Raw genomic sequence first — 21324 nt, 5'->3', positions numbered from 1 at the left:
TCTCTCTCCTCTCTATCTCTCCTCTTCCTCTCTTATCTCTCTCTCCTTCCTCCTCTCTTTATCTCTCTCTCTCTCTCTATCTCTCTCTCCCTCTCTCTGTTCTCATCTCTTTCTCTCTCTCTCTCTCTCTCTCTCTCTCTTCCTTTCTCTATTGTCTCTCTCTCTCTCTCTCTACTCTCTCTCTCTCGCTCTCTTATATATATATATTATATATACTGTATTATTATGTATATATCTGTAATTTATGTATATATCTATATATATATATATATATATCTATATATCTGTATATATAGTATATACTATGTCTATATATAGTATATATAGTATATCTATATAGTATATATACTATAATATATATATATATATCTATTCTTTATTGTTCTTCTATCTCTCTATTATTCTCTCTCTATCTATATCTCTCTCTCCGTCCCTCTCTCTCTCTCTCTCTCTCTCTACTCTCTCTGTTCTATATCTCTCCTGTCTCTCTCTTCTCTCCTGTCTATCTTCGCTCCTCTCTCTCACTGTCCTCTCTCTCTGTCTTCTCTCTCTCTCTCTCTCTCTCTCTCTCTCCTCTCTCTCTTCTCTCTTTTCTCTCCTCTGTCTCTCTATATATTCTCTCTCTCTCTACTGTCTTCTTTCTATCTCTCTCTCTCTCTTATATCTCTCTATTCTATCTATCTGTCTATTATCACTTCTGTCCTATTCTCTCTTATCTCATCTTTCCTTTCTATTCTACTTCTTCTCTCATCTCTTATCTCCTGTCTCTATATCTCTCCTTCTCTATCTGTATATCTGTATATACTGTATCTATATCTAATTATACTGGATATATATATATCTATTCGTATCTATTCTATCTCTATCTATTCTATCTATACTGTATATTATTCTTTATCTGTCTATATTATATTATACTGTTATATTTATTCTATATACTTCTATATATACTGTATATATGTATATGTATATACTGTATATACATGATTGGATAAACAGTCTTTATTTTAAGGAATTGGTTCTTTTTGCAGTCTAAGGCGTGATTTGGGAGTAAGCCCATGGCTGTCATGTCTGTGTTGGTTAAATGGTTGAGAATTCCACTCTGCCTGTTGCACTGTATTTGTGAGCTTCCACCTGAAGAAAGGAGGCCGTGTGTAATGCGGGGGCTATGCTTAGAGCCAGGCCAGACAGCTCTGGACAGAGACGTCAAAGGAGGACAGGGGTTGGCCGGCTTGCCGGCTGCATAGATCACAGAGTGACTTCCTGAGTGGTTAGATGAATGACTTTGAATTGCTGCTTGGTTACACTGTAAATACAGACATGGTATTTAATAAAAAATTATTAATGGGCCAAACTCAGTTTTTATCAACTTGTTATTAACACTCATTTTACTTAAGTTACTTGTAATTTAGGGTTCAAAAATCTCACCAACTCAATGTACTTGAGTTGCATTCATTTAGAAAAAATATGTTTTTTTTTTTTTTTTCTGTGCTGGAATATAACTTAGTACATTTACTCAAGTACTGTACTTTAAGTTCTTGGGTGTTTTTCTTTTCATGCTACTCTCCACTTCTACAGCTTTAGTTATAACTAGTTACTTTTGAAATTAAGATTTTTGCACACACAATATTAGCTCCTCCACTACTGATTACAGTGGTAAAATCCTGCTTTCACATAGATGCACGAGTAGTAAAAAGTAAATGATATAATAACAGTCACAAGGACCACAGGCTACTTGTACTTTCTATACTTTAAGAACATTTCTCTTATTATATGCTTTTACTTAACTAAGATCAGTACCTTTGCTTGTACTGTTAGAGTAGTTTCACAGAGTGGCTTTAGTACTTTTTTACTAAAGATCTGAATACTTCATCCACTTACTTGTTTTCAACTTGTGCACATGCGCAGATCAATCCTCTGTACTTGCCGCTTAAGGTTTCTTTGTTCAACCTGCCAGAGCAAGCCCAAGTGCAACCGGACCGGACATTGCTTTAACGGCGCTCGTCACGATTTTCAGCAATAACGACGATTATTTTGCTTCACATTCCAATTCAGTAAGTACATATTTTAACCTTGTGCAGACCGTTTTGTTCTTGTAATCCAGCGCCAGGTTTCTGTGCTTGTTAGCTAGGAATATGCCGGCTAAGGCTAGCTTAATGATATGAATCGTTATCGGTGACAATGTGGATAAATCCTAATACAACTTGGCCAACAAGGGGAAACATTTCAACCGATGACTTTGAAAACGGATGTTACCTCCGTGAAAATCGATGGTTTCAGTTCAAAATAGGTATTTTACAACTGTTATTAGTTAAAACTAAGGGGCTACGTTTTTGTGTGTGTGTGTGTGTGTGTGTGGTTAGTAAACTAATGCATTGTATCTGACAGAGGAAGGTTCCATTTTCTCTGCATTACATGCTCCTTATCAGTTTAATGTCAGAAAAAAACATGTTTGGGTTAGCATTAAGGCTTATTAAGTGCATTCCCGTGTTACCTGTTACCTGCTTTGAAAGTCTCTGATCAAAGTTTTGCTAATTTTTGCACAGATTTGTTAAAAAAAAAAAAACATTTTTCATTTATTGGACAGTCTATAGGTCCAGCACTTAAGTCTGATACTACATGCATGTTGTTTTTCTCTCTATTTTTGGTGGTGCTTGATGCTAAAACTATTATATTTTCTTTTCTTTTTTTTCAGATTTACCAAGCAGATCAAAAACTTCCAGTGCAGTGGACCAGTAAGTACTGCACATTTTGTGCTGAAAAGAGGGGCTACTTACTTAAGCATTACCGTTTAAAACATGGGTGCCACACTTGGATTTCATCACTTCCATGCCTTCATAAGGAATGCCTGTGCTCGTTTAAATCTTTTAATGCACTCAAAGTCCACTTATCAAAATGACACACTCAAAAGGACCTAGAGAAAATGAGTGAAACTGTTTTCCACTGTCAGCTGTGTGACTTTGTGAAGCCTTGCACTGAACCTGACTTTTTTACTCATTTGCAAAGACAGAGAATGTACTTGAGGAACCTCCACTTAATATTCAACATGAGGATAGTGCCCCTGAAGCTGATCATGTGGAATCTGAGGATACTGACTTCAGCGAAGATGTGGAAGACTTGGAGGGTCAGTCGGAACATAATGTAGCTGCTCTTTTTCCGAAAATGTCATAAATTCTTAACATCTCTGAAAATGTGCTGCAAGAGGTTATAGAGCAGATTAACCACAATTATTTGCTGTCTAAGCCATTGTTACGTACCTCAGTTCAAAGAATATTAAATCAGCATTGTGGAGATGTTGATGACTCTTTGGTGAGTGAGATAGCTAGAGTAGGTGCTGAAAATAATGTATTCCTGAAATTCACTTCTACTGGGGGATCATTGTCAACTGCTAGCAAGAGAACATCATACATTTCAAGAGAATTCTCTGTGGTAATGCCTGTTGAGTTTGGCCTAAAAAACAGCAAGCAGACAGTTGTGTATGTCCCCATACTAAAAATGCTGCAGACATTGCTGAGCAGTTGGATGATTCTCATTTTAAAGACAAAACTCTCTCTTGACAGAGGAAGAGTTCAGGATTGCACTCTGCTTGTACATAGATGATTTTGAGGTGGCTAACCCTTGGGAACCTCCAGAAAGAAACACAAGCTATGTGCCATCTACTGGGTACTTGGAAATCTGCACCCTAAATATTGCTCCTCTCTTCAGCTTGCTCTGCTTTGCAAGGTAGGCAATCTCAAAGAACATAGCTATGGTGAAATTCATTGCCCTCTCATTCAGGACCTTGTCTCTTGAGCAACATGGTGTATATGTTGAACAGTTAGGAGCCAGCATAAAAGGCACAGTCTTACTTGTCGCAGCAGACAATTTAGCTGCCCATTCCTTGGGAGGGTTCTTTGAAAGCTTCACGGTTAGTTGGGTGTGTCGATTCTGTAAAGAAGTGAGGACAGGCTCATTCCAACCAAGAATGAAAGAAAATCATGACAGACACGTTGCAGGATTCTACCATGGCTCAACAATATGGTGTGAAACGAGACAGCCCACTTACTGAAAGCTTGGAACATTTTCATGTTGTCAGTGGTTATCCACCAGACCTTTTGCATGATCTTCTGGAGGGTGTTGTTCTGACTGAATTGGCCTTGTGCTTGAAGGCACTGATATCAAAGGGATACTTCTCACTTGAAATCCTGAATGCGGCTATTAAACAGTACAGAACAAACAATCCCCAGCTTATCACTAAGAACTTTTCTTCCAAACGAACAATTGGAGGAAATGGTCATGAAAATTGGACACTTCTTCACCTTCTGCCACTACTGAGTGACATTCCTGAGGGGGATGAAACTTTGGAGGTTTCTTATGATCTTAAAAGATGTAGTGGAATTGTCAGTATCTGCAAGCTTCACTGAAGAGTCTGTGTACTTTCTTGACTGCAAGATTGCAGAACATAGAGATTTATTTCAGACAGTTTTCAAGGATGAAAAACTACGACCGAAGCACCACTACACTGAGCACTACCCTCACTTAATCGAAACTTTTGGTCCATTGACTGATGTGTGGACAAGGCGTTTTGAGGGCAAACATAAGTTTTTCAAAAAAGTTGTGCATCACGTTCACAACTTCAAGAACATACCCCTCACTTTAGCTCAAAAACACCAGAAGATGATAGCATTCCATTTAGCTACCACCTCCTTCTTCAAGCCATCTGTTGAAATGAATGAAGTAAAGTCTGTAATGGTTGCTTATTTTCCATGAAATGTTCAGAACTGTCTCTATCACAGAAATACCAACCAGAACACAGTCCTTGTTGCGTCCTCTGTTTGCATAGATGGCATTAAGGTACAGTGCTGATATGGTCATTTCAGTTGGATCTTGCTCAGGGCTACCAGATTTCAGACAAATAGCAAAGATCGTGGTGATCAATACCGACATAATATTTGTCTGCAGACTTATGACCTCATGGTATATTGAGCATCTTCGAGCATATGAGCTCTGTAGTAGCCATTTGCCCACCTTCGCTGTCACCCAGTTGTCTGAACTGAATGATGTTTTCCCTCTCTCACTTTACAGAGTTGGAGACAAACAACTTGTTATACTTAAACGGTACATATTATGCTGAGTGACTTGAACACTGAAATGTTGGAATCTGACACAAATTTCTCTTTTTCTCAGGCTGAGTTGTCAAAATGGACCAAAGGATATTGCTGAGAGTTGTCATCGACTAAGATGATAGTAGGAAATTGACATTAAATGAGAGACCGCAGTCCATTGAAGAATTAAAAGTTCATCTGAAGGATAAACTGTTGCTGCAGTATGACTTTAAACTGCAGTATGAAGATTAAGACTTCAATAATGCCCTCTGCAGTTTGACTGAAATAACAGATTTGCCTGAAAGAGCTACGCTGAAAATCATCCCACTTTTGACTCTCAAATTACAAGCCCTGTCATCACCCACCACAACATCAGACACTGAGTGCAGCACAGCAGACACTGAGATCCTGTCAACTGCTGGAACCTCACCATTGCTAAGAAGACAACAATGGCCAGAGATTTTTGACATACCCAATTTCTCAGTTGATGTTCAGTACAGACTTAGACAGGGAGATCTTGCCTTCATGAAAGATGGAACACGTATGACTCCACCACGAAATATGAAACATGACATACTAGAGAAGCTTTCTCAGACAATGTACAGTTTCAAGGCTTACCCTGAAGATGATGACTTCAGCAGTGTAGCAAAACCACTGATTAGCAAGCACCCATGCCTTACTGAGCCAGGTCCTCAGCCAGGATGGTGTGGCTTGAAGAACAGCCTTAAGTTTATGTTGGCCAACTATCGCACAAAGCTTCGAAAAGCTGGATGTGAGGATGTAACAATCAATGGAGGGAAAAGAAGTAAAGGCAACCCAGAGGGAGAATCATCAAGCAAGAATATCAAACGGACAAAAAGAGGTGAAGCAAATTATCTGCCTAATTTACCTAAAGGACATGATGAAACAAGCCTCGAAAATGCCAGAAAGGTTCTTGTGGAGGAAATTAAGAAAAAAAGACAAAATGGCATTCTCCTCTCACAAATGATGGACAAGTCATTCCCACTACGCAGGCGAGAGATTGTAAAACAGGAGCCTGCTGTACAGAACATGGTTGAACAATGGCTAGCACTGTTCATGGAAAGACAGGTAAGCTACTATTTTTGTCTTGAATAGTCCTTGAAAGGTTGACCTTCCTCTAAGGCTGCATTTCCCTTTCCCAAAGTTCCCAATCCAATAAAATAATGCCAAAACACAAAAAATTCAAGTGTGTGGCCAGAAATATCAGCACACTTGTTGGGACATTAATACACAAGTTAAAGAAATCTCGTTCTTACAGTCAAGAATTAATAATACAAATCAGTATTTTGTATTGGTTAAAAAGTAGTATATTCACTAGTCTGATATGTTTGAAAATGGTATATTTTAGCAGGCTTTAAGCGTATCTCACCTTTCTATCTTGCAAACTATAATGGTTGCTAGTTTGCACAGTTGTTATCAATTGATTTGATATCTACTTAATGTGCTGGTTCTTCTCCTCCCCGTCCTCTCCTCTCTACTTTTTCAGGTATTTGCTGAGTTTAATAGAATTGCCAGTAAGAGTCTTGAAGGAGACTTCTTTAAGGCTCTGGATCAGTACACCCCACGTTTCATTGAACTTTTTAAAACAAAAAAGGGAACTGTTGGCCAGAAACTCACTAAGTTGATGCAGCACATAAGCTGGATGGTAAGAAGTTTCATTTTGCCACTTTTAAGTAATCATAAGTGTCATCTACATTTATGATACTAAGTTCGAAATTAAATGATACAGACCAGCCTATTTCATTCCCTGCCTTACTTGTTCTTGTGCCCTGTACGATTGTCTGTTAACTGATTTTTTTCTCTCTCTGTATCATTAGACACCAGATGTGACAGCACTTCGCTCTGTTGTCCTCAAAGATATTTCCATTGTAGTTGGTGACGACTCCAGTGAATTCTACAAGACATGCCCTGTAAGTACATGCACAGAAACTGTTTGGTCTGCATTTATCACTGCATGAAAAGTTAATGCCCGGAAATCTCCCTAATTTTTGGCAGTTAACAACAATTTACAGCCTGCGAACGTCGCGTTCGTCTGTGCCACATACTGACGGAAACAAACCATGACATTTGTGGAGCTCCCGGAGGTGCGAACGGTTCCAATTTGCATGTGAATAGCAGCGAAACCACGCCTTGCCAGAGAATGTGTGGGCTGGCTTGAATATCCTCACTCAGTATAGGATGAAACCACTACTAATAAACAAGCAAAATCACTCTTGATTGGTCACCCTGGGTCATTATAAATGTAAACCCCAGTAAGAAAAAAAAAAGAAGGGATATATATAAATAAATATATAAATATATAAATATATATAAATATATATATATATATATATATATATATATATATATATATATATATATATACATATATACACAGTGGGGCAAAAAAGTATTTAGTCAGCCACCAATTGTGCAAGTTCTCCCACTTAAAAAGATGAGAGAGGCCTGTAATTTTCATCATAGGTATACCTCAACTATGAGAGACAAAATGAGAAAAAAGAAAAATCCAGAAAATCACAAATAAAAATTGAATTTTAATAAATTTTAATGAATTAAAGAATTTATTTACAAATTATGGTGGAAAATAAGTATTTGGTCAATAACAAAAGTTCATCTCAATACTTTGTTATATACCCTTTGTTGGCAATGACAGAGGTCAAACGTTTTCTGTAAGTCTTCACAAGGTTTTCCCACACTGTTGCTGGTATTTGGCCCATTCCTCCATGCAGATCTCCTCTAGAGCAGTGATGTTTTGGGGCTGTCGCTGGGCAACACGGACTTTCAACTCCCTCCAAAATATTTTCTATGGGGTTGAGATCTGGAGACTGGCTAGGCTACTCCAGGACATTTAAATGCTTCTTACGAAGCCACTCCTTTCGTTGCCTGGGCGGTATGTTTGGGATCATTGTCATGCTGAAAGACCCAACCACGTTTCATCTTCAACGCCCTTGCTGGTGGAAGGAGGTTTTCACTCAAAATCTCACGATACATGGCCCCATTCATTCTTTCCTACACGGAAAAGTCGTCCTGGTCCCTTTGCAGAAAAACAGCCCCAAAGCATGATGTTTCCACCCCCATGCTTCACAGTAGGTATGGTGTTCTTTGCATGCAACTCAGCATTATTTCTCCTCCAAACATGACAAGTTGAGTTTTTACCAAAAAGTTCTATTTTGGTTTCATCTGACCATGTGACATTCTCCCAATCCTCTTCTGGATCATCCAAATGCTCTCTAGCACACTTCAGACGGGCCTGGACATGTACTGGCTTAAGCAGGGGGACACGTCTGGCACTGCAGGATTTGAGTCCCTGGCGGCGTAGTGTGTTACTGATGGTAGCCTTTGTTACTTTGGTCCCAGCTCTCTGCAGGTCATTCACTAGGTGCCCCCGTGTGGTTCTGGGATTTTTGCTCACCGTTCTTGTGATCATTTTGACCCCACGGGGTGAGATCTTGTGTGGAACCCCAGATCGAGGGAGATTATCAGTGGTCTTGTTGGCCATATATATATATTGTTGTTACCAGGAGAGAGAGAGGAAAAAAAAAGAATAAATAATCTTTTTTACATAACATTGGCTATTGCTAATGACATACACAGTGATTAATCTAGCATACTTTCATTAAATAAATCAATTCAAGCTAAAATGAAAGGGTCTATAATTAGGCCATACTGAGCCTCATCTATTTATACCAGAGATTTTCTTAAAATGAAGTTAACGCCTTTTAGAAAAAGGTCACCTGGGGTAAAACTCCCCCTGCTACCCTGATTTGCATTTGTATAGCTCACAGCATTTTCATTTACATGTTAAAGCCTCCCCTAGAATCAGGGGGAGGGGGGTCATGGGGGGACAACTGCTAAGCAAGGCCCACGTCAATTTCCGACAATTCACGGCAGTTTTCGTTGTTGCCTGCAAATTGCCGCGTGCAGTCGCAAACCTGAAATTCCACGTCAATCTACAGTGCCGCATACTGACGAAAATCCCACTTTTCATACAGTGTATTGAGAAACTATATCCAATACACATACAGACAAAACTGTAACTGCACAATATACAGTGAGGTCTGTACACTTTTGTACAATGACAAGTATTTTGTGCAGAAATTCCTCCACAATTATAGAGGTATGTTTAAATTGGCTACGTAAACCTTGTAGTGCTGAATTTATTTTGGATCTAAGGAGCAGGATTCTAGGTTGAAAAGTCAGTGTCACTCTTCAAAAATGTATGGAACTCGTATATACCTGCATAGCTTTAGTTTAATCATGCCACAGAGTTCTTTGGCTATAGTGTTACAATGCAATGTGAATGCGTATTAAGAGCCCTAACAAAAAATGCATTAAAACAGCAAATCCAATGGGTAGCAAACTTGCTATTCTGAAGAATGTGTGTGTGTTTGTCTTTATAGGATACAGCAAGAGATGAGGCCCTGGAAGCCATCACTATTGGTGTGCTGACTGTTGTCAGTGAAGATAGTCCTCACCAGGGTCCAAGCTCAATGAACCTCCAGCCCATCTCCACTGCCATCATTCTGGAGAGAAGTATTGTTATCGATGATATTAGAGACTTGCCTCAGGCAGTTTGTCTGTTATTTGGGCTTACATATGCTTTGCATTTGGATTACCCAAAATGCATGGCAAATACACTCGAGTTCATTCAAACAGTGATGCTTGGACTGGGAAAGAAGACCCTTCCACCAAAACTACTAAGTCTGAAAAACAGTCTACTGGGTTAGAGCAGTGAAGAGTCAACAGCTATCAGATAGCACTCTATAACCTTTGCAGTCAAAAATGTATTGGTCAGTGTTTAAAAAAGGAAGCCAGGACAATGTGGCCAGAAAAGAACCTAGCAAAGGTTTTACCTTATTTACATTTCAGTTTTTGGAAAACTTTTAATGGAGTTCTCATATGTCATACAAATACTTAATATTCATGGTAACCCAAGGAGCGATGTTTTTCTTTTAAAACTTTAGTGTTGGTTTAATCCTAGGACTGATGTTCAGTTTGGGACAAAAAAAATGGGTTGTTTTTCCGTTTTGATTAGAAATGCAGTGATATTTGGAAGTCCTGTAGTCAACAGGTGCTTACCTGTTTAATATTGTGAGACAGTTGGATGCAGAGACTTGTGCATGAATTGTATTTTGCTTTTGCCTTATCCAGTTCTACAACATATGCAAACATCATGTTCTACAGTCTACAATATGTTATTTAGCCAGTTTTTTTGTACTAGAATGTATGAGAAATTGATATTTGGGTACTGAACACTTGAGGCTGAATAGTAGATAAAATTCATATTGCTACTACAATAGTCTAAAATACATTACAAAGATCACAGTATGGGCAATTTATTTTAAAATACATACTAAATATGACGAAAGGATGGAGATCAGTCATTGTATCGATTATTGTACATTTATTACATATGAGTAATGTACATTTTAAATTGGAGAATCAGAATCACAAGTAATGGCAATATAAAATATTTATTGTTCAGCCTTGATCTGTCAATGTTGGTTCTGTGACTGTTTTGAAATAAATGCTGTAATGCAGCTGAATCAATGAGTATGTTTTTGCCTTTATTAGATAGTGAGAGCTGAAGATAGAGAGGAAATAGATAGACAGGGGGTAAATGGGGTCTAACAGGTAATTCAGTATACACAGTATTCTTAATTAATTGTTTTTAGGGTATTATTATAGTTTACTTATAAATTATTAAAGTGTTGTAACTGTTATAGCAGAATTATCTTAAGTTCAAGGAAATTAGTTGGTTCAATTAATTAAAGAGGACCTTAAAATTGATGAGTTGGAAGAACTAAAATTGTTATGTTGTGGGTATTGAGTGAATTAAGTTGGGTTCACTTTGTCTCAAGGAGTCCACGCAAAATGTAACAGTGTAGTTGGCTTGTTTGCTTGTAATACGACTTGATGTCTTGTCAGACGTGTTTTTCGCTGGTTGACTTCTTTATAAACTTGCTGATTGGCTGCATAACTGACTAGCTTGGTTGTCTGGCTCATTGGCTGGTTATAGATTGTTTGGCATGCTGGCTGGCTGATGGCAGTCTGAACACTTCGTGACATCAGTGGCAATCAGCCTGACCTGCAGCATGTCACGCTCAAAATGAGGTCAGCGCTGCTCAGCTCTCGAGTGAGCATGAGACTGGGACATCACAGCTCCATACTCTGAATAGTTTATCTCTTTCTCTCTCTCTCTGTCTCTCAGAGAACTGGGTCAGATGCCAAGTATTCAGAGGTTGTCATGTTGAGTAATGTAATGCTAAGTAATGTAATTGACTGATAAATTGTGCCGATTCTTGGTCCAAAGCAGCTATACTGACTTGGTTTTCTAACCTTTGTAGTCATTGTGTTTCTGGTAGAGCCATATTTTCACTGGCGTGTGTTGTTAGAACAGCATCAGTTATTAATCTAACTCATTTATCGGCCGTTAATATATTGGCCATTGATAGAATGTACATCCCCAATGCTTTATGCTTTATCAATGCAGGTCAAGGTAAAATGCTTTACCTCAACAGTTGACATATCACCTGATGAGTTTGATATGGTGAACATACTGGCAAACAGTTTCATTCACAACATTTCATTTGGAATTTTGTTTGGACAGGTAGTGTACATAGCATCATCAGAGCTTTTACTGAAAATTGGTGCCTGCTATACGTAATAGGGTTTTTGACTCATTTTTAAACAGAATTTACTGAGAGAGAGAGGGTGAAAACATATAGGTGGCAGGGGTGGTAAGTGACTGAGATTACCTGTCTTCTCGTCTGTTAAGACCCTTCTAACCTTTCTGCTGCTGCTGCTGCTGCTGCTTGTTAGATTAGTTGAGCATGTATCCGTCTGTCTGGCTTTGGGTCTATGTTTGTCAATTACATCATCTCAGCCCTGTGTCCGCACCAACACAAATATAAACACAGACATCTTTTTTGGAATGACCTAATGACCCTTGGGTCAGCCACAAAGCGTCTGTGTTATTGAGTAAGCCTATAATACAGACAGACAGCTTAATCGCTGTTACATCCTGTGTGGACAGCCAACATGCTTTATTTATATTAGAACTTTAAACCTAAGTCACATTGACTACAAACAACTGAGTTGTTTTGCTTGTAGTTTCTCCTTGTACAAGTTATTATCAATTTAAGAAAAAATCTCCCAGGACTTTATTGACAAGGAGAAAACTGTAGCCTGTGGAGTCAGAAGTAAAACAGTTTTCGAGGACATAAAACACCAATAAAGTAAAAGTGACTTATAGAAAAGTGCGTTAATATGCAGGTTGATAAAACCATGCAGGTTGAAGCATAACCCTGCCAGACTGACCTGAAACCTGAAGCAGGGAGGGAGGGAGGGAGGGAGGGAGGGAGGGAGGTAGGCTGAAGGGGGGAGGGAGGGCAAGAGAAGCTGTGAGAAAGACGGGAGGAGAGTGATATATCAGTCACAGAAGTAATAACAGCTTGACTAATCGAGATATTAATATTAACTAGAAAAATTGCATTTCCTGCGAAAATACAGTGTGAATGCTAAAGGCTGAAGTGATTTCGTAAATCTGCTGAATGTACCGGAAAATGCATAAAACTATAAGAATGGTCAAGAAATTGCAGAAAAGGCTTAATTTTTCAGAAGCTGAAAAGGCAGAAAAGCTGAAAGGTTTTAGGCTTAAAGAGCTTAAAGGAGTCATCATCCGGAAATCGCAATTTCTCTCGATAAATCATGCATATTGGTGTTGGACCTCTGTTGAAACTTGCCTGAAAAGCTGGAGTTTGAAAGTGGCTTATTTTTTTCGCTTTGGCTCTTTTTCCGAACAGGAATAGCGCACAGTAGTGCGCGTTCCTAAAGCACGAGATTTTGACTCTGCTCCTGTGGTGACGTTACCACAGTAGGCTACTTGCATATGCATCGGCTCACAGCCGTCCTCAGCCAGAGTGAGCACGCCGAATCTGCTTATTTCTCTGTCATTTTCACGCCATACATCGTCACCGCCTGCATTAAAACTCAGGTCTTACATGTAAAACACGAGTGTGAAAAGTAAGACGGGAAAAAAAAGAATTTACCATTCAGAGACATTCTGCTGTAAACGTGTCTCTTCCACCGTCTCTGCCTCTTCACTCTCCCGTTCGGTTTCCGACTCTGGCTCATACATAAATGCCTGAATTCCGTAAGGTTCGTCATTTAGTGGGTGCGCCATGACAGGGGGCTGTTTATGTTTTGGAGTCTGTGTGCATGCAGGCTCGCCCCCCATTCCGGCTCTGTCCTTCCTGCGGCCAATCAACGCGCGCCTCATTACATATTAATACAATGCACATCTGGACCGGTCAAAACCTTGCGCATAATCTCGCGTGAGAAAGTCGCGGTATGAAAAAGTGTCAGAACAAGCTCTATGTTTGATTTTATTTATTTATTTTTTTTCTAATAAGTTTTAAGAATTGATCCAAAGCGATCCAAGAGGGACTGGATATGTAAAAAACCACGTGATGACTCCTTTAAAAGGATGAAAAAGGGCTGAAAAGCTGAAACACTGTAGAGTAAGAGGGCTGAAAGAGCTTAAATATGTGAAAAAAGCTGTAGAGTAAGAGGGTTGAAAGAGCTTAAAAAGGTGAAAAAAAGCTGTAGAGTAAGAGGGTTGAAAGAGGTTAAAAAGGTGAAAAAAGGATGAAAAGATGTAGAGTAAAAGCGCTGAAAAAGCTTAAAAAGGTAAAAAAGGATGAAAAGCTGTAGAGTAATAGGGCCGAAAAAGCTTAAAAAGGTGAAAAAAGGATGAAAATGTAAAAAAGTTAAAGGGTGACAGAGCTTAAAATGGCTGCACACACGCTGGAGCAGGAGCAACCATGGAGCAAGCCAACAAGATTTCCTACATTTCTATGTAAAGTAAAAGATGTGGGATCCAAATCCAAATCCAGCTGAAGCTGAAAAGAATTCTTTCTCCAGATTTTCCAGCTGTTCTCCACTCTAGCGATGATGTCACGCACTCTAGCTCATGCACTACACAGGCATTCTTCAGATACACACGCTGGAGAAGTACAAGAGCCAAAGATGAAAATGTCCCCATAAGAATGAATGGGAACATGCAACTCTAGCTGACGCAATACATACCCATTATAAAATGAGAAGACAGGCTAAAACCCCTTGAAACTAAAACTGCTATTGTTTTAAAACCGTACAAGATTTTTAAAAACTGAATACATCGCCGACAGTTCAAGGTCTTGTGACTCATTTAAAGTTGGAATGGTGTCTCTAGCTCAAAGCATGAGGGACAAGAAGAAGTTCAAAGGCGATGAGTTTTGCAGAGGATTTGAAGATTTTCCCATTTGCTTCAATGTAATTTTTGGGGGGGGGAAAGCTACATGTCTAAAAAAGTTGAAAAGTTAAAAAGCTGAAAAGTACAAGGCCGAAAGAGCTCAAAAAGCTGAACATTTTAATAGTTTAACAGTTTCTATAGCTGAAGTTGAAAAAATCCCTCTAAGGATGAATGGGTAAAAAAAAATGGCAGAAAAAGCTGAATATTTTCAAAAGTATGAAAGATTGGAAAGAGAAAAATACAAGCAGTAATGTCCTTAAAAAGCTGGTTGAATGGTTTCAATAGCTCAAGAAGCGTGCCGAAAAACGTACAGAAGAATAATAATAAATTCCAGAAGAACAATAGTGTGAATGCCTTTAGCAACACTAATAATAACTTTAACTAGACAATTCCCCGCGGGAAATCGCGAGAGTGGGCTGTGCACTTTGCCCCGTGACGAAAAAACTATGAAAGCTACAGCAAAAGTTGAATCCTACGTTGATAATTTGGACTTGTATCTACATTTTCTAGTTCCAATGGTGTGTCTAGGCCAGAGATGTCGACTTTTGAAATCTTTTTTTCGATCTTTTCACCTGGTCTCATTCAGTTCTAGAAAAGTAGGAGCATATCAAGCGTGTGACCGAAACGCACATTTTAAGGTATAATTTGTCTGGATGCGCTCCAGGTGAAGTTGAAATTAAGTGCCAAAGGTTTTATCATGGAAAAATAGAGAGAGGCTACAGATACAGACACACAGAGAGAGAGAGAGAAAGAGAGAGCTTAAATTTTTGTTGAAAAGTGCTTTAAATTTAAATGAGTCAAATACTCTGAATCAGACTGAGAAATTCAATAAATCGCAATATATTGATGATTGGATATATTTAAATATTTGAATGGAGTTCCTGGATGGTATGAATGAAAAGATGATCGTTAAATATAGTTTAAATGTTGGGAAATATACTGTGTTTTTGTGTGCACGTGAGTGCATGCTTAAGCATGGCTGTGTGTGTGTGTGTGTGTGTGTGTGTGTATTACACTGACTCATTGATAAATCTGTCACTCTCTCTGTTGGCCCAGTTGATCTCGGTTGCCACGGTGATGGTAACCGGGTTGGTCCTGGTAATGGACTCTGAGAGCTGATTCTTAACTGACACTCACAAGCTGCTTGGATGGTCTAGTTAATAGCCGGTTCGGGGACGGTAAACTACTGCTATTGATTCAAAATCAAAATGATATCAGCAAAATTAGTTCACCATCAAGCAAGAAAGGCCTTAAAGAACACAGTGATCAATTTTTGTGGTCCGTCTGTGTGTGTCTGTGTGTCTGTGTTTGTGTCTGTGTGTGTCTGTGTTTGTGTCTGTGTGTGTCTGTGTGTGTCTGTGTGGGTGTCTGTGCGTGTGTGTGTGTGTGTTTAGTTTAGTTTAGTTTATTATATCGAAGACAATCCCAATTAATCAACTGCATCAACAACAGTAAAAAAGGGCAGCTTTAGCCAACATGGCTAATATCCTGCTGTAGTCCCCGGCCAGATGACAATAGCCACCCTAAAAAACAAAACAAAACAAAAAAAAAACATAAACAATATATTACAGCACACTGATTAAAAAGAGAGCGTTAAGACAGCTAGGAGACAAGATAAATCAATGAAGATAAGATAAGAGAAAACAGTGAAACATCAGTACAATCATGCAGAGACAACACATAATCAAAGCATACAAAAACAGCACAAAATATAATCACACATCAGCACATACAATCACATTCAGGAGTGCAGACAGACATCACACACTGTAGACAGGCAGCATCCATGACGCAGATAACACACAGCCATATTGTGTGCCTGTCACTCTCTCTGTAGGCCCAGCTGATCTTGGTTGCCACAGGGATGGTTGTCGCTCGGCCGTAGCAACAGTGACTGAGACTTCTGATTTCAGAGTGATTTCAGCCTCACATCTAGTCAAACTAGTGCTATTTATTCAAAATCATACAAGATAACGGCAAAATGTTTTCACGATCAAGCCAGAAAGGCCTTAAAGAACACACTCATCAAGTTTTGTGGTCCTCGTTTCAGAAATGTGGTAATAGGAGCGAGTTAAAAAAGGGTGCAGTTTCGAATGGAGCAGTTGAGAGCTACTCTTGTCGGTTATCAACATAGATTTAAGGCAGACACACAGCAAGGACAGGAATTATGAAAGGTGAAATGTATTTAGTTTAGCTCTGTATGACTTTCAGCCCTTTAATGTTGGGGGAAAAAAAGACAAATCATCTTAAATATCGGAAATAGTGACTTTTACCTGTTTGCAGAAGATTTTTTGTTGGCCACAGCTAGTTGTTCTGTCAGCACGATATCTTAACAACAATTGAAAAGATGTTGACAAAAACTAACAGACACACAAGTCTTTGGACAAGAGTTAATTTGAATTTAGTAATGAAGTACAGTATCTTTTTTTTGTATGTAAAATGTTTGGAAAATACTGGATGGATTGCCATTCCACAGACATTCATGTTCCTCTCAAAATGAATTAATGACTAACTTTAGTCATCCTTAGCTTTCCATCTTCAGGTCAAAACCTTTATTTCTCTAAAAATAGTAATAAATAGAGTTTTTGTTAACTGCTATTTAGCAACATGTTACCTCAGGGCTGCAGCAAATTATTATTTTCATTAGAGATTAATCTGTCAATTGTTTTCTTGATAAATGGATTCAGTGTTTGTCTTTTGTTTAAGGTGATGTATTCAAATTCAAGTTTTAGATGACCAATAATTCAAAACCCATAGATATTATTTTACTCTCATATATGAAAAATAAAAGCATCAAATCCTCACATGCGAGAGACAAAATATATATAGCTTTTAATTAACTATCAATTAATTGTTTGTCTGCTCATCATCCCCATTATTGCAGAGTCAGTTTGAGCATGTTAGCATGCTGACGTTAGCATTCAGCACAAAGCATTGCTGTCCCTCAGTACAGACTCACATAGCTATTACAGGGTTCGTACGTTTTGAAAAGACCTGGAAAAGTCATGGAATTAGAAAATGTCATTTTCCAGGCCTAGAAAAGACTTGGAAACATAAATTCACCCCAAAAGTTTTGGAAAAGTCATGAATTTATTTATTTATTTATTTTTTGAAATGATAACATTTAGTAGTGTATAATGTTGATTTTAAAATTGATCAATAAATATTTCATAACGAAAAGTCTCACGCATTGATCTGATCAGCCTCTGTTCTCGTCAGGTCACTCGTGACGTGATGTGTCGTGCGTAGCAAGCTGGTAGCAAGGTGCAGATCGGTGACGACATGCAGTTAAGCTCGCGAAGATGCCGGGAAAATGCTGCTTCAACAATATTTGGCTGCACAAAGAGATTTATAAATCATGGCTGGAGAAGACGGAGGACAAAGGCAAAGCCAAATGTGTCGTATGCAGGAAGACCTTTGATATATCTCATATGGGGGAGATGGCATTGACTAGCCATGCGAAGGGAGCAAAGCACCATGCTGCTGTGGCTGCCCGCGAAGCTAGCGCCATCACAAGCTTTTTCCGAACAACCCCCCAGACGGCCACTGTGACACCGCCGGCTGTTTGCAGCAGCAGTACCGTCTTGTATCAGACGGACAAACCAATGCTGCCCTTCCTCTGCGAGGATATGAATAAACTGATCAAAGGTAAGATTAAACATATTTGTTATGTAATTGCTGTACTTTTTATTTGTTACATCCAGTCTATTGTCAGGGTTTCAGCTACATGTAATTGATCATGGCGCACGGCAAAATAAAAGCCTTTTTTTGTTGTTGTTTTTTTAATGTAAGGCAGGGTTTTCACTATCAGTTATCATTACTTGGCACCCCTTTCCACTACACATTTACAGCTCTACACTGATTATGATTAGAAACACACAACACTTTGAAATTGAACCTATGTATTTTGCACTCCATTTCCATTTTAGTCCTGATCAGAGCCTACCAGTAATTAAGCCTAGTGCAGAATTATGAGTTGAAACATCATAAGATGTTAAAACTTACAACTTGTTGCATGATTGTGCATTACCAAAATGTGTGTGTCTAAATACAGTTAATGTTCCTATCCATCACCAACACCAGAAATTGCCCTCATAATGCTCATTACATTGTTAGATGTAAGCTACCTTTCTTAAGGCATCATCTACGCTATTATTAATAATAACTAAAAGCGAGAATGAGATAAATGATAATTACATGCAAACAATACAATTAGCTAGCACACAGCATATGTTCAACACAAATGAAAATATATTGCTGTGTTATGATTTAGGCCCATAATTTGCTACCGAAGAGTCAAGAGTTATGGAGAAGGAGTGGAATATGAGTTTAGCTTCAGCCCACTCCTATTCAGACATGTGAACAAAAGTCTGCAAGGTGCAGCTACTTGCTTACATTGTTTTCTTTAATTGTTTACTACTCTATTTTACATGATCAAAATAAATATTTTATTCATTCATTCAAACTAAACATTCTGTTTATTGGAATTGTTTGCAGGGCTCATGGGGCGATTTGTGGTGGACAAGCACCTGCATGAAGCAACATCCACACTCAAACTTCTGGCGGTGCCTTTCCAGGACAACCGGCTACATAAGGATGCCTCACAAATTGACATTGGATTTACAGCAGACACCACCCTGAAGCAACTCAGATCCTCAAAACAGGTGTCAGAGAGGCAGGCGATCAAGGTGAGATTGGACTGCAAGAGACTTTTGATCGCCCTTGAGAAGCTGCTGAAAAAGGCTCCATTGCAGCATACATTAGTGAGAAGCATGCAGTGCCTTGACCCAAGACGAATGGCTAAATCCAAGGAACAATGTGTAAAACAAATGACAAGAATGTTACACATACTTGTTGAATGTAAACATATAGATGATGCAGTGTGTGATGATACCCTCAGAGAGTTTAGGGACGTTTGTGACATGGCTCGTTGTCACACTGCGTTCAGGGAGTTTGATCCCAACACAGAGTTGACAGCCTTCTCTACGAGACAGTGGGGAGTAAGCCATCTTTTTGCAGAGTGTGGGATCTGATGAAGCTTGTACTCGTCCTATCTCATGGACAGGCCAGCGTAGAATGAGGATTTTCAATCAACAAAGAAATGGTTGTTGAGAATCAGAAAGAACTCTCTTTGGTGGCACAGAGACTGATAGTCGACCATGTCCGATCTGTTGGGGGTGTGACAAAAGTTAACATCACAAAAGAGCTGCTCATGTCAGCAGCAGGTGCTCGACAGTATCATGCCTACTTGGATGAACACAAAAGAGTCACAGAAAAAAAAACTGTTGATCTGAAGCCGAAGGCCCTCAATGATGAACTCCTTGATTTGAAAAAGAAGAGGGCTACAATTGAGGCTGATATTTGTGCCCTTGAAAAGTCAGCTGATGAATATGCTGAGAAAGCAGAGACCACAAGCAAACTGACATTCATCGCCAAATCCAACAGTTTCCGGCGTACTGCAAAAGAAAAGAAAGAGTCTCCGCTGAAGATTGAAAAGCAAATTGATGAGAAGCTGGCAGAAATTAAAAAATGAATGGTGTATGGATCGTTTCTGTGGGAGGGGGCTATAGCTTGCACGTTGATGTAAAGCTTTCACTTTGATGTAAAGTTTGTGCACTATGATGTAAGGTTTTGATATCTGATGTGAAGGTTTGGCACTTTTATGTAAAGTGTGTGCACTTTAATGTAAAGTTTGTGCACTTTGATGCAATGTTTGTGCACTTTGATGCAATGTTTGTGCACTTTGATGTAAAGCATGTGCACTTTGATGCAACATTTGTGCACTTTGATGTAAAGTATGTGCACTTTGATGTAAAGTTTGTGCACTTTGATGTACAGTTTATCTGTTACCTCCTGATGTGATACCAGCGTTTACTGGATAATGTTTTATTATTAAAGTATTATTGGGTACCTTCATTTGCTTATTCATTTTTCAGACCCTGTTACCTCCAAAACATTTCTGCCTCGTGAATTTATTCCAAAACACAATAACATATACCTTACCTTATGTAAACTGGTATATCAATGTTAGTATAAACAAATGTTTATTTTATATAAAACCGTAATGGGCTTGATGTACAGCTCCACTACTTCCTGAACTTCAGCCAGCTCCTCTATTTCCTGTCTTACATTATTAGACAAACTGATTAATCCAGGTGTGTCTGACCATTGTTGTGAGGTCAGACACACCTGGATTAATCAGTTTGTCTAATAATGTAAGACAGGAAATAAAGAAAGGAGCTAGCTTGAGCTCAGGAAGTAATGGAGCTGTGCATGAAGCCCAGTGTCATTAGATACATTTTTTTGACATTTCCACGGTGGTATTTATTTATTTTAATTTTTTGACATAGTTTTCATACATTTCATGCATACATTGATGTTTTAGAGGTCTTGTATTGTCATGGAAATTATTGCCAAGTCATGGGAAAGTCATGGAAAAGTCATGGAAATTTGTTGGTTAAAATGTGTATGAACCCTGCTATTAGCCTTTCCGTAGACTGTTGGGTCTCAGTCAGACTCAGTAAGGGGAGTGTGTTCAGGCTGCAGGGTGTGGACTGTAATGAGTGCCAGGAAAAAAGCAAAAAATAGAAGCAGAATCAATTTGGTACTCAACCTGATATCTGGCATCAGTTTAAAACACAGCATAATAATAAACCTTACTTCCTGGTTATTTATTGACATCTTTGGATGTGGACAATCACTGTATGTGCAGTGTGCTGAATTACAAATTCTACTATGGTGGAGGCATGACCTGCAGATCAGAAGCAGAGTTGGATGAATTGATCACAGGTTCGCCTGATTGGGTTTGATTGAGGCCATGCTCTTGTTTCATAAGAAATGTATGTAATTGTCAGCTCTAAGGTTATATCTTAAGTTTGTTACATTTAAATATAAATGTAATGGAGAAGACTGTCAAACTGGCAT

The 21324-nt window shown here is 38.8% G+C and overlaps 3 protein-coding genes across 3 annotated transcripts in view; all 3 read left to right on the top strand.

Moving 5' to 3' along the window:
- The window catches only part of efl1 (elongation factor like GTPase 1), a 151574-nt gene that overhangs the window by 102901 nt on the left and 27349 nt on the right, over positions 1 to 21324 (top strand). The window lies entirely within an intron of this gene.
- LOC115580247 (uncharacterized) lies at positions 5227 to 12419 on the top strand. The gene is made up of 4 exons (XM_030414395.1): positions 5227 to 6173; positions 6592 to 6750; positions 6923 to 7015; positions 9506 to 12419. The coding sequence occupies exons 1-4, from the start codon at positions 5610 to 5612 to the stop codon at positions 9830 to 9832; spliced, it is 1143 nt and encodes a 380-aa protein (XP_030270255.1). The 5' UTR covers positions 5227 to 5609; the 3' UTR covers positions 9833 to 12419.
- On the top strand, positions 17562 to 20498 carry LOC115580248 (uncharacterized). The gene is made up of 2 exons (XM_030414396.1): positions 17562 to 18048; positions 18898 to 20498. Exons 1-2 carry the CDS (start codon positions 17703 to 17705, stop codon positions 19431 to 19433), a joined length of 882 nt encoding a protein of 293 aa, XP_030270256.1. The 5' UTR covers positions 17562 to 17702; the 3' UTR covers positions 19434 to 20498.

The sequence above is a fragment of the Sparus aurata genome, chromosome 4, assembly GCF_900880675.1.
Source record: "Sparus aurata chromosome 4, fSpaAur1.1, whole genome shotgun sequence".
NCBI lineage: Eukaryota > Metazoa > Chordata > Actinopteri > Spariformes > Sparidae > Sparus > Sparus aurata.
The sequence above is the reverse complement of the archived record's forward strand: the minus strand, read 5'-3'. Positions and strand labels throughout refer to the sequence as shown.